Source organism: Heterodontus francisci, chromosome 14 (genome assembly GCF_036365525.1).
Source record: "Heterodontus francisci isolate sHetFra1 chromosome 14, sHetFra1.hap1, whole genome shotgun sequence".
Taxonomy (NCBI): domain Eukaryota; kingdom Metazoa; phylum Chordata; class Chondrichthyes; order Heterodontiformes; family Heterodontidae; genus Heterodontus; species Heterodontus francisci.
This window is the reverse complement of record NC_090384.1, coordinates 65,267,110-65,281,325: the sequence shown is the minus strand read 5'-3', so window position 1 is coordinate 65,281,325 and position 14,216 is coordinate 65,267,110. Positions and strand designations below refer to the sequence as shown.

The window sequence follows — 14,216 nt, the reverse complement described above, 5'->3', positions numbered from 1 at the left end:
TTCTAAAAGGAACCACAAGTCCATCCAATAAAACAACAGTCTGCAAAAATGATTCCCCATATATAAGATCCCAATTTCAGACCTGACATCACGGTGAAGTGTGAGCCAGGTAATTCCCCACCTAAATGTCAGGTAATGACCATCTTAAGCAACAGAAAATTGAACCAGCTCTCCGTGATCTTCAATGACACCACATTGATACCTTGGAGGGAGTGGGGTGGGTGGGCGGGGTGCGGTCAACTTTGACCAGAAGCTTAACTGGATGAGCCATATCAACACTGGGCACAAGAGCAGAGCAGAGGGTGGATAGTCGCTGGCAACTGGACCACCTCCTGACCTCTCAAGCTTCCCCACCATTTACAAGTTGCACTGTGGCTGCATTATATACTAGGCGTAGGATGCACTTCAGGAAGTTACCAATTTTAGGTTTACAGCATTATCCTCCCCTGCGACTAATACCTCAGAGAAGGTCATAAAAGAAATGCCATGGGAACCTGTCACCTCCAAGTTTCACATCATTCTGACTAGATGAATAATGCCACTCCTTCCATACTTAACACAATTGTGGGAGTGTCATCATCACAAGGACTGTGGTGGTTCAAGGAGAAAGCCCACCATCACCTTTCCAGGGCAACTAAGCATGGGTAATGAAACTGCCTTTCCAATGTCATCCACATCTCAAGAACAAATCTTAAAAGTGGAAAGAAGAACAGTAGAAGCATCAATGTATACAGCATATAAGGAGACCATCCAATCTTTCATGCCTGCCAACCCTTTGCTAAAGTCATCCACTACTAACTCCACTGCCCTACTGTCTCCCCTTAACCCTATATCTTCATTTACTTCACATGTTTATCTACTCTATATTAATGTCTGCTTCAAAGCATTCTAAGAACTTTCTGTGTCAATAATTTTCTCCTAACTCCCTTCCTCATTCTCATAGTGACTGTTAGATTGATCATTTCCAGTTGCTGGAGAGCCAATAAAAGTCTTTCCCTATTCACTATCAAAACTCTTCAAAGTTTTAATAACCCTTTCTTCAATCTCAGTTTTTTCTGCTCCAATGGAAATCTCCCTTCATAACTATAATTTCTTATCCCTAGCATCATTCTGGTGAATCTATGCTGTATGTTCTTCAAAGCTTCGATTTCCTTTATATACTGGGGTACCAAAGTCTGTACATGGTAATTCAACTGTAGCTTAATGTTTTTTAATAAATTTCTCACTCAATAAATTAAAAAGCAGAACCACAAAGATCATAATTTCCGGATTACTACCTGAGCCACGTGCAAATTGGCGTAGTGTAAATAAGATTAGAGAGGTAAACGCGTGGCTCAAAGATTGGTGTGGGAGAAATGGGTTCCGAATCATGGGGCACTGGCACCAGTACTGGGGGAGGAGACAGCTGTTTCATTGGGACGGGCTCCATTTGAACCATGCTGGGACCAGTGTCCCGACGAATCGTATAACTAGGGTTGTAGATAGGACTTTAAACTAATTAGTGGGGGGGGGGGGGGGCGGGGGAGGGTTTAGTTGAAGGGAACTTTAAAAAATCAAAAAGCAACGAGAGAGCAGAGGTGCAGGGTAGTGAAGAGGTGAACAGTAATCAAAGTGAGACAGGAAGGGGCAGAAAATATAAGCAGAAGAGTGCAGCAGAAATTAGAACCAGAATGAGTAATAATGACAAAAAGTCAAAGCTTAAGCCTCTTTCTCTGAAGGCACACAGCATTTGTAACAAGATAGATGAGTTGACGGCACAAATAGCAATTAATGAGTATGACTTGATAGCTATTACAGAGACGTGGTTGCAGGGTGACCAAGACTGGGAACTCAATATTCAAGGATATTCAACGTTCCAGAAAAACAGGCAAAAAGGAAAAGGAGGTGGGGTAGCTTTGTTAATAAAGGAAGTTATCAGTGCGGTGGTGAGTAGTGATATAGGTGCAATAGATCGTGATGTGGACCCAGTTTGGGTGGAAATAAGGAACAGCAAGGGGAAGAAGTCACAGGTAGGAGTCGTCTATAGGCCCCTGAAGAGTTGCCTCATTGTAGGACAAAATATAAATCGGGAAATAACAGAGGCGTGTAAGATGGACGCTACAATTGTCAGGGGTAATTTTAATCTGCATACTGACTGGACAAATCAGATTGGCAGAGGTAACATGGAAGATGAATTTGTAGAGTGCATCATGGATTGTTACTTAGAGCAATACACTGCAGAACCTACCAGAGAACAGGCTATTTTAGATATAGTAATATGTAATGGTAGGATTACATAGGATTAATAACAGATATCATAGTCAAGGATCCTCTCAGGGGTAGCGATCGCAACACGAGAGAATTTCAAATTCAGTTTGAGTGTGAGCAACTCGGGTTTCAAACCAGTGTCCTCATCCGCAAAAATTTATCCCAGTCATAAAGAAGGACTCCATGAGATGGATGAACCACCTATGGTTAACAAAGGCAGTCAAAGAGAGTATCCAATCAAAAACTAAGGCATACAAAGCGGCGAAAACTAGTGGTAAGCCAGAGGATTGGGGATTTTTTTTTAGGAACCAGCAGCAGATGACTAAAAAGCTAATAAAGAGGGAGAAAATTGTTTTTATATTTCTGGCCAATTTACTTTCATAATCAAACAGCAAGAGCTTCTACAGATATATAAAAAGAGAGTAGCTAAAGTGAGCGTGGGACCCTTGGAGGATGCGACTGGAGAATTGATAACGGGGAACAGGGAAATGGCAGATAATTTAAACCAATATTTTGCATCGGTCGTCACAGTGGAGGACACTATAAACATCCCACAGATATCAGATAAGCAAGGAGTTAATGGGAGGAAAGATCTTGTAACAGTCTCTATCACGAGGGACAAAGTATTTGACCGACTAATGGGACTAAAGGCAGACAAGTCGCCAGGACCTGATGGCCTACATCCAAGGGTTTTAAAGGAAGTGGCTGCAGAGATAGTGGTCGAAATATTCCAGAATCCACTGGATTTCGGGAGGGTCCCAGCGGATTGGAAAACCACTAATGTGACACCCCTGTTTCATAAGGGAGGGAAACAAAAAGCAGGAAACTATAAGCCAGTCAGCCTAACATTGGTCGTTGGGAAAATGCTAGAGTCCATTATTACGGAAGAAATAGCAGGACATTTAGAAAAGCTTAAAAGCAATCAAACAGAGTCAACAAGGTTTTGTGAAAGGGAAATCATGTTTGGCAAATATGCTAGCGTTCTTTGAGGATATAACAAGCAGAGCTGATAAAGGGAAACCAGTAGATCTAGTGTATTTAGATCTCCAGAAGGCATTCGATAAGGTACCATATGAAAGATTATTGCACAAGATAGGAGCTCACGGTATTGGGGGTAATGTATTAGCATGGATTGAGGATTGGTTAACTCACAGAAGACAGAGAGTCGGGATTAATGGGTCTTTTTCAGGTTGGAAAGACGTAACTAGTAGAGTGCCACAAGGATCAGTTCCAGGGCCTCAATTATTTACTATCTATATTAATGACTTGGAGGAGGCGGCAGAGTGTAATATATCCAAATTTGCTGATGATACAAAAATAGGTGGGAGGGCATGTTGTGATGAGGACATAAGGAATCTGCAAGGGTATATAGATAGGTTGAGTGAGTGGGCAAAAATTTGGCAGATGGAGATTAATGTAGGAAAGTGTGAGGTCATGCACTTTGGTAGGAAGAATCAAAAGGCAGACTATTATTTAAATGGAGAGGGACTCCAAAAAAGTGCAGTACAGAGGGATCTGGGTGTTCTTGTTCATGAAACACAAAAAGTTAGCATGCAAGTGCAGCAAGTATTTAAGAAGGCAAATGGAATTTTGGCCTTTATTGCTTGGGGTTGGAGTTTAAAAATAGGGAAGTCTAGTTACAACTGTACAGGGCGTTGGTAAGGCTGCACCGGGAGTACTGTGTACACTTTTGGTCCCTGTATTTAAGAAAGGATACACTGGCATTGGAGGCAGTTCAAAAAATATTCACTAGGCTGATTCCTGGGATGAAGGGGTTCACTTATCAAGAACGGATAAACAGATTAGGCCTTTATTCATCAGAGTTTAGAAGAATGAGGGGTGATCTTATTGAAACGTACAAGATTCTGAGGGGGCTTGACAGGGTAGATGTTGAGAAGATGTTTCCACTACTGGGGGAATCTCGAACTAGGGGACATAGTTACAGAATAAAGGGACACTAATTTCAAACTGAGATGCGAAGGAATTTCTTCTCTGAGGGTAGTGAATGTCTGGAATTCTCTACCCCAGAGAGTTGTGGAGGCTAGATCACTGAAAGTATTTAAAGAGGAGGTAGATAGATTTTTGAAATATCGGGGAGTTGAGGGCTATGGGGAGCTGGCACGAAAGAGGAGTTGAGGTCTGGGGCAGATCAGCCATGATCTTATTGAATGGCGGGGAAGGCTTGAGGGACCGAATGCCCTACTCCTGCTCCTATTTCTTATGTACTATTTATTTTCTCTTGTACTCAATGACCCTATTTATAAAATCCAAATTTCTACTGGCTTTTTAATGATTTTATCTACTTGTATTTGCACTTTCAGTGAACTATGTATCTGAACCTTGAGGTTTCTCTGTTCATCTACCACAATCAGTATCTTTCCATTCAGTGTATACTCCCATAGGTGGTCAAAAGCATACATATGGATGCTGACCCCATGCCTACAGATGATGTCACCAAACTGCAGGATGTAGATGAGGAAGATTAGAGGTCAGGAATGGATTCTTGAAGTACTTCAGAGGTCATCATCATCATAGCTTGTCGCTCCAAAATCACTAACCCTGATGAGGGTTGTTTATGCCAACGCCTACATCTGCGTCTTCTATTGCTATCTTGGTGTATGTTGTCAGATTAAGTCTCCCCCATACCAACAGCAATGCGAGATTAACAGGAGTCATGATGTAAACATAATTGAGTGAACCCCATTCCAGAGCTGACTTCGTCAGATAGGGTGGTAAAACCAGTACTTGAGATCACTGACATTAGGATAGATAGGAGTGAAACCAGGCATGGACAGTCCTGTACAGCAGGCCATTTGCTTCAAATGGTGTATGCTGACATTTCTGCTACACATGAGCCTTCTCCCATCCTCATTCATCTATCAACATATCCTTTTCTTTCTTTCCCCCTTATGTGCTATTTGCCTCAAATATTCCTTGTAGTAGTGCATTTCATGTTCTTAACACTCTTGGGGAAAAGTTGTTTCTCCGGAATTCCCTATCGGATTTATTAGTGATTGTCATATATTTATGACCTTTAGTTTTCTCCCCCACAAGTGGAAACATTTTCTCTACACCTAAGCTATTAAACCCTGTTGTTATCTTAAAACCTCTATCAGACTCCCCCTCAGCCTTCAATTTTCTGGAGAACAGAGCCCCATCCTGTTCAGCCTTTCCTAATAAGTATATCATTTCAGTTCTGGTACCATCCTTGTGAATCTTTTTTTGCACCTTCGCCAAACCCTCTATATCCTTTTTATAATATGGAGATTGGAGCAGTGCACAGTATTCGAAGTTTGGTCTAACCAAGGTTCGATACAAGTTTTACATAACCTTGCTGCTTTTCAATTCTAACCCTCTAGAAATGAACCGCAATGTTTGGTTTGATTTTATTATGGCCTTATCAAAGGCCTTTTAAAAATCTAAATGTATTACATTTACTTGACAAGCCTGAAGCATTTGCATCCACCTTCAGCCAGAAGTTCAAAGTGGATGATCCATAGCGGGCTCCTCCTGAAGTCCCCAGCATCACAGATGCCAGTCTTCAGCCAATCCAATTCACTCCAAGTAATATGAAGAAACTGCTAAAGGCAAGGGATACTGTAAAGGCTATGGGCCCTGACAACATTCCAGCAAAAGTACTGAAGACCTGTGCTCCAGAACAGGCCGCACCCCTAGCCAAGCTCTTCCAGTACATCTACAAAACTGGCATCTACCCGGCAATGTAGAAAATTGCCCAGGTACACAAAAAGCAATACAAATCCAGCCTGGCCAATTACTGCCCTATCAGTCTGCTCTCGATCATGCAAAGTGATGGAAGGGGTCGTCAACAGTGCTATCAAGCAGCACTTGCTCAGCAATAACCTGCTCAGTGATACTCAGTTTGGGTTCTGCCAGGGCCACTCAGCTCCTGAACTCATTACAGCCTTGGTGCAAACAAAAGAGCTGAACTCCAGAGGTGAGGTGAGAGTGACTGCCCTTGACATCAAGGCAGCATTTGACCAAGCACAACATCATGGAGCCCTAGCAAAACTGGAGTCAATTGGAATCAGGGGAAAAACGTTCCACTGGTTGGGCGGCACAGTGGCGCAGTGGTTAGCACCGCAGCCTCACAGCTCCAGGGACCTGGGTTTGATTCTGGGTACTGCCTGTGCGGAGTTTGCAAGTTCTCCCTGTGACGGCGTGGGTTTCCGCCAGGTGCTCCGGTTTCCTCCCACAGCCAAAGACTTGCAGGTGATAGGTAAATTGGCCGCTGTACATTGCCCCTAGTGTAGGTAGGTGGTAGGGAATATGGGATTACTGTAGGGTTAGTATAAATGGTTCCACTGGTTAGGCGGCACAGAGTCGGTGGGCCGAAGGGCCTGTTTCAGTGCTCTATCTCCAAATATATAAATAAAGGAAGATGGTTGTGGTCGTTGGAGGTCAATCATCCCAGTCCCGGAACATCACTGCAGGAATTCCTCAGCGTAGTGTCCGAGGCCCAACCATCTTCAGCTGCTTCATCAGTGACCTTCCCTCCATCGTAAGGTCAGAAGTGGGGATGTTCGTTGATGTGTGGGAATGTTCAGCACCATTCGTGACTCCTCAGATAATGAAGCAGCCCATGTCCAGATGCAGCAAGACCTGGAGAACATCCAGGCTTGGGCTAATAACTGGCAAGTAACACTTGTGCCACACAAGTGCCAGGCAATGACCATCTCAAACAAGAGAGAGAATCTAACCATAACCCCTTGATATTCAATGGCATTACCATTGCTGAATCTTCCACTATCAACAACCAGGGTGTTACCATTGACCAGAAACTGAACTGGACCAGCCACATAAATACTGTGGCTACAAGAGCAGGTCAGAGGCTGGGAATTCTGCGGTGTGTAACTCACCTCCTGTCTCCCCAATGTCTGTCCATCATCTACAAGGCACAAGTCAGGAGTGTGAAGGAATACTCTCCACTTGCCTGGATGGGTGCAGCTCCAACAACACGCAAGAAGCTCGAAACCATCCGGGACAAAGCAGCCGCTTGATTGGCACCCCATCCACCACATTCAACATTCACTCCCTTCACCACCAACAGTAGCAGCAGTGTGTACCATCTACAAGATGTACTGCAGCAACTCACCAAGGCTCCTTCGACAGTACCTTCCAAACCCGCGACCTCTACCACCTAGAAGGGCAAGGGCAGCAGATGCATAGGAACACCACCACCTGCAAGTTCCCCTCCAAGCCACACACCATCCTGACTTGGAACTATATTGCTATTCCTTCACTGTCACTGGGTCAAAATCCTGGAACTCCCTTCCTAACAGCACTGTTGGTGTACCTACACCCCAAGGACTGCAACAGTTCAAGAAGGCAGCTCACCACCACCTTCTCAAGGGCAATTAACGATGGGCAATAAATGCTGGCCTATCCAGCAAAGCCCACATATCATGAATATTTTTAAAAATTACCGCATTACCCTTATCTACCCTGTTACTTCTTCAAAGAATTCAATAAGGTTGGTCAAGCATGACCTTCCCTTTTGTAATTTGTGCTGACTACTCATATTTTTGGATTCTAGAAGTTCTATTACATATTTAAGCAAAGATTCTATTTATAAGTGACTGTCATAGTTAAGGCCCCTGGTTTTGGTCTCACCACATATGGAAACATTTTCTCTAGACTTACTCCTTTCATAATCTTAAAGACATTTAATTAAATTAGGAGGCAGTTTTGCACTGTAGCCCCATCTCCTAAAGGAAATAAATTGAGACTGCACACTTCACACAGTTCCTTTATTGTCAGCATTGGCAGGCTGAGACTAATGGGGTATTGCAGGGATCCGTGCTTGGGCCCCAGCTGTTCACAATATATATTAATGATGGAAGCTCAGTCATTGAGTATATTTAAAGCAGAGATTGACAGATTTCTAAATACAAATGACATTAGGGGAAATGAGGATAATGTGGGAAAAAGGCATTGAAGTGGATGATCAGCCATGATCATATTGAATGGTGGGGCAGGCTCGATGGGCTGAATAGCCTACTTCTGCTCCTATGTTCCTAAAGCAGACTTTCAACTAGCCATTTCGAACTTGATTTGCGCCAGGTCCTCAAGTTGAATGATCAGGGTCTAATCCAATGCACCAGACAATCCAGCTCATTGGGTGCATTTCCAGAGGAAAAAAATATGTATTCATGGAAGTACCAAAATACCAAACTGTCTAGAAGCACATTTAATACTTTTTCAGGTTACAACAATTTTTAAAGATCTATTTTCCTCTACTTTTGCAAAACCTTTCCTTCCCACCCTCTGCTCCTGAAAGACTTGACTAATTTGGGTACAATTCCAGAGGCACAGGTACGTTTTCGATTATCTGAGCCTGAATCAGTATCTCCCATTATTCACACATGCTCATTTTTCAGCTGGAGTCATTTGATATCAATTTTGAGCTAATTTTCCACTCCTTAACCAAGGGGTGCTGCAGACAGTTCCAATGTCTGCAGTGTTTGAGATCAATTAACTCAGCAAAAACTGGGAATTGAACCTCACATCTTTTCATCTGTGTAGTTCAATTTCACATTGCTGAGTCTTCAAACAAGACTCCTTCAATAATGCACTAAAATGTCAGCCTAGATTATACAGTCAGATCTCAGAGTTGAGTTTGAAATCACTACCTTCTACCTTCTCGGCTGAGCTGAAACTAGTAAAGTAACCCTTACCCCATCAAAGCTTATTCCTCTCGTATCAATGTTTTCAAAAATCTATGCAAGTAATTAAATTGGGGAAAATAATTAAGATTTATTGTTCCTCAATCTATTTTAGCCAAAGGTAGCTTTTTTTTTTGGTTAGCAAGGTATATGACATCTTCATAGTCTCCGAATCAAGCTACTGACTATTATATTTGTTCTTAGGAGGTATGCTGCAAAAACAACAGCAAATTATTGTCCATTCCCAGTTGGCCCAAAAAGGCAGTGATGAACTATCTTCTTGAACAGTCATCTGCAGTCCTTGTAACAAAATGGGATCGCTGATCTTAGGTAGAGAATTCCAAGATTTTCATACAGAAACCGTAGAACCAAAGAAAAGTTACAGCACAGCAGGCCATTCAGCCCATCATGTCTGCGCCGGCTGGAAAAAATCTAATTCCACCTCCCAGCACCTGGTCCGTAGCCTTGCAGGTTACAGCACTTCAGGTGCAGGTCCAGGTACCTTTTAAATTAGTGGAGGGTTTCTGCCTCCATCACCGATCTGGGCAATGAATTCCAGACACCCACCACTCTCTGGATGAAAAAGCTTTTCGTCATGTCCCCTCTAATCCTTCTACCAATTACCTTAAATCTTTTCCCCCGGTAATTGACCTCTCCACTAGAGGAAACAGGTCCTTCCTGTTTACCCTATCTCGGCCCCTCATAATTTTGTACACATCAATAAAGTCACCCCTCAGCCTCCTTTGTTCTAAGGAAAACAACCCTAGCCAATCTAATATAAAAGCAAAATACTGCGGATGCTGGAAATCTGAAACAAAAACAAGAAATGCTGGAATCACTCAGCAGGTCTGGCAGCATCTGTGGAAAGAGAAGCAGAGTTAACGTTTCGGGTCAGTGACCCTTCTTCGGAACTGACAAATATTAGAAAAGTCACAGATTATAATCAAGTGAGGTGGGGGTGGGGCAAGAGATAACAAAGGAGAAGGTGCAGATTGGACCAGGCCACATAGCTGACCAAAAGGTCACGGAGCAAAGGCAAACAATATGTTAATGGTGTGGTGAAAGACAAAGCATTAGTACAGATTAGGTGTAAATACACTGATCTATATACCTAATATACTATATACTAAATATACTATATACTAAATACCTAGCCAATCTAATCTTTCCTCATAGCTGCAACTTTCAAGCCCTGGCAACAATGAAGGAAGAGTGATATGTGTACGAGTCAGAATACTGAGTGTAGGAGAACTTGGGGAGTTGATGTTCCTGTGACATTGCTACTCCTGGCCTTCTCAGCGATCGAAATTGCTGTCAAAGTGAGTTTGGTAAATTGTTACAGTTCATCCTCTGGATAATACAGACCATGAGAGGTGGCTGATGGTGGACATTCAGTGCAGCATCAGAGGTGCCAACCCAGAACACTGTTGTCACCAATCCAAGTAAGTGGTAAATATGCCAAACTCAGGATATAATTCTTGTAAATGGTGGTGAGGCTTTTGAGTGAGGAGGGTTGGCCACTCATCACAATGCACCCAGCTTCTGCCTTGCTCTTATAACCAGTATTGGGATGACTTAGGGTCAAAGTGGCCACCAAGATGTTGATGGTGGGAGACTCTGCAATGGTGGTGCTATTGAAGGTCAGGGGGAGATTGCTGGGCTTTTTCTTGTTTTAGCAGATCATTGCCTAACCCTTACATGGCACAAATATTACCTGCTAATTGTCAGCCCAAGCTTAAAGGTTCCAATGGGAAGGGCAAAAGGTTTTGGAGGTGATTGAAGACTGGACCAGCATGTCGCAAAGGGAACAGTCCGTTCAGAATGCTGAAAGGGGAGAGGAAGATGTGTTTGGTTGTGGCACCTTGCTGGAGGTGGCAGAAAATGACCTATTGAATGTGGAAGCTGGTATGGTGGAAGGTGAATACAAGGGGAACCCTATTGAGATTCTAGGAGGGAGGGGAACGTGTGAGAGCATAAATTCAGGAAATGGGATGGACATGGTTGAGGGCCCTGTCAATTACGATGGAGTAGAATCCTGTTGAGGGAAAAGGAAGAGATATCAGAAGCACAGGTATGGAAAGTGGCATCATCACAATAGATGCATCAGAAACAGAGAAACTGGGAGAATGGAATAGAGTCCTTACAGGAAGCGGGGTGGGAACCAGTGAATGGAGACAGAGAAGCCCAGAAAAGGAGAGAGTCAGAAATGGACTACAAGAAGGCGGTGGAAATTGGAAGCAAAGTTGATTAAATGTTCCAGTTCAAGGTGAGAGCAGGAAACAGCACCAAGTCAATGTACCAGAAAAAGAGGTGAAGAAGAGTGGGACGTAAATAAGACCGTAATGCAAAAAATGTTCCACTCATCTCATGAAAAGGCAGGCTTAACTAGGACCCATACAGGTTTCTATAGCAACACCTCTAATTTGGAGAAAGCGAGCAAAGTCAAAGGTGATGTTGTTCCATTGGAGAACAAGTGCAGGCAGGCAGAGGATGGTGGTGGGGCATGGGACTGGTTGGGCCTCCATTCAAGAAGTGGAGTGTCCCCAGCCAGATGTAGAACAAGGGCAGCAGACACAGGGGAACACCACCAGCTGCAAGTTCCCCTCCAAGTCACTCACCATCCTGACTTGGAACTATGTCGCCATTCCTTCACTGTTGTTGGATCAAAATCCTGGAACTCCCTCTCCCTAACAGCACAGTGGGGGTATCTGCGCCACATGGACTGCAGCAGTTCAAGAAGGTGGCACACCACCATCTTTTCAAGGCAATTAGAGATGGGCAATAAATGCTGGCCTTGCCAGCAACACTCACATCCCATGAAAGAACAGAAAAAATACAATCTTAGGTACCCCATCCTGACATCCAGGAGTAATGTCAGCTATTTCTCTTTGGTGAGCCAAAGGTCTGAATTGCACGGGAGACTCAATATTTAAACGTCTGAGACCAAGCTACCAACAAATCTGCACAAGTAGTTTCTGTTTCCTGCTATGCACAGTACACTCTCCCTGTAGGGCCATACCTGTCACCAAAATCAAGAGAGCTTAAGCACAGCTTGGCAGATTCAAGGCTTATAGACCTCACAACTATGCATAGGAGTACAACTAGAGATCAACTAGTTCAAACGATACAACTTACCAGAACAGAGAAAAGATAAGCTTCCGTTGTTTGTTCAGCCAAGGCCACTGTACCCATTGGACAGTGACAGCTATCCAAAGGAAAATAGTATAATGCAAGACCAAATATAGAACATAAAAGCACAAACACAAACAAAAGTGATTTGCTACGTCAATAAAAGAATGAAATCAGATAACAGATATAGGTCCACCTTGCAGAGCATGTGGAACCCATTAAAGTTGGAGAAGCCAATTAAAAGATCAAGGTTGCAAAATTCACCAGATCTGTGGATCCTGCCACAGTAAAGTGAAAATTGTAACTTAAGAAAAAAATCACAACAGGCTGCAATGGTATAGTAGGCCAAGGTTATACACAAAATGTTAACCCTTTTTTATTCTTTATATATAGTAATTGATCTGTGTACTTCCAGCATTTTCTAGTTGCATGACAAACACATAGAACTTAGGACATAGGCTGACTTTGTCCATTCAATACTAGAAAATAGCACAGAATTATGAGTTATCAAGTCTCCTCAATTCCTCTTTTGGTTTGAATATGTAAAAGCACAGTACAGAAAACACAGTAAGATACCTGAAGATAAAAAAAACTCTGCCCCCATACTTTTATTTTAGTGATACCAAGAGTAAGGTTTGTAAACTACAGACCCTTAAGCCAGCATGTTGCACCCTCCTGCAGTTAGTTTGTACTGAGAGAGACTGGCGGGGTGGGTATATTTTGATCTGTACTTAGTTTGTGTCAAGTGCTTTAATACATATTGATCCTTGAATTTTCTCTTTTATTTGTAAATGTAGACTGCAAGACAGATGCTACACAATAAAAAGGTTGGACAATCAATTTGCTATATAGTGATGTTAAGGCAGTATTATGTAACCATAAACAAATCCATAATACAACAGATTCAGATGACAACTGAATGAAAATTCAATTATCATACACAAAGATTTAAGTAATTCCCCATTATGGCCAATTCTGGTAAAGGAAGATCATACCGTTACGAATAAATCATACATTCCAATGCAAAGTTAAGAGTTAGCGATCAGAGCCTCTTTTAATAGTTTATTGTAACATCAGTCACACAGTTGTCACTTTTTAAAAAGTTTACTTATAAGTATACTAATCCTGAAAAAAATACATACAAGAGAATTAAAACAGAAACTAGTGGAAATACATCACAGATCAATCAGCATCTTGGAAAAAGGAACTAACGTTACGGAACCCTTCACCCAAGCAACTCTTTTCAGATTTTGATAGACCACATCGTACATTACCACTATTTCCTGTTTTATTTCAGTATAACATTAGCAGTTCTTAACCGAACAAAGGAGAGCCCAATTCATTTAGACCCAAAAGGTAACAGAACCACACAAAACCATATGTCACGGTTGAACTGTTTACTGACGACATTGCAAAGATCAGGTAACAAAAGCCACATAATCCTTTCCCTAACGAAAACATGCATGATCGTACAAATATATAACAAATAAGAAGGATCGGTTGCCCGCAACAACATCCGTGGAGGTATGATCTGATGCTCAGCTCCTGCGGTTGGTGGTTACGTATGACAAATTTGAAAATGTACCCGAGCACCAAACAAGAGAGAGAGGGAAGCGACTCTTAATTATTCACCAGAAGAAACTAACTTCCAAACGGTTACAAAACTACCAACAAGTCGATGCTTTCCCTGACTGATACTTCCCCCAGCACACAACTTAAAACCTTGGCCGATCTGGTAAAAGAAATAGGGCATACTGGGTAAAAAAAAATTACTAACCTCTTTTTTTCCAACAATTCCTCCCTTCGCCCACCATGCACCAGGAGCGGAAACTCACTGCCGCTGGCCGCCGGCCCCAGACTCTGAATCGCTCATCACCTCCCTGGCCAGCGCAGCCCCCTGCCCCGCTCCCATTGGTTAGGGCCTCCTGATTGACAGTACCCGTCATTGCAGCGAGTCCCGCCTGCCCCGCGCTTCTATTGGACGGAGGTCAGCACGCTGTCAAACCGTTCGCGCTTTTGATTGGGAAAGCTCCACGTCAATCGCACCAGCGCCTTTCAGTTTTTTTTTTCTGCCTCCCACCCCGCCCCGCTGTTCGCTGCAGGAAGCGAGGGTGATTGGGAATTATTCATGTTCCTGGGTACCTTCGGACGCCATTT

At 42.9% G+C, this 14,216-nt stretch overlaps 1 protein-coding gene across 5 annotated transcripts in view; it reads right to left on the bottom strand.

Annotated features, from left to right (window-relative positions):
* The window catches only part of znf143b (zinc finger protein 143b), a 126,121-nt gene extending 112,200 nt beyond the window's left edge, over nt 1-13,921 (bottom strand). For 2 of the 5 annotated variants that reach the window (XM_068046376.1, XM_068046375.1), the window contains exon 1: nt 13,837-13,887. Coding sequence is in view for 2 of the 5 variants with exons in the window: in XM_068046379.1 (XP_067902480.1) it covers nt 13,837-13,873 (37 nt within the window). In the remaining 3 variants the exon portion in view is untranslated. Of the gene's footprint in view, nt 1-13,836 lie in introns of all 5 variants that reach the window. The other 3 variants (XM_068046379.1, XM_068046378.1, XM_068046377.1) reach the window with 3 other exon arrangements.
* Between the last annotated feature and the right edge of the window lie 295 nt (nt 13,922-14,216).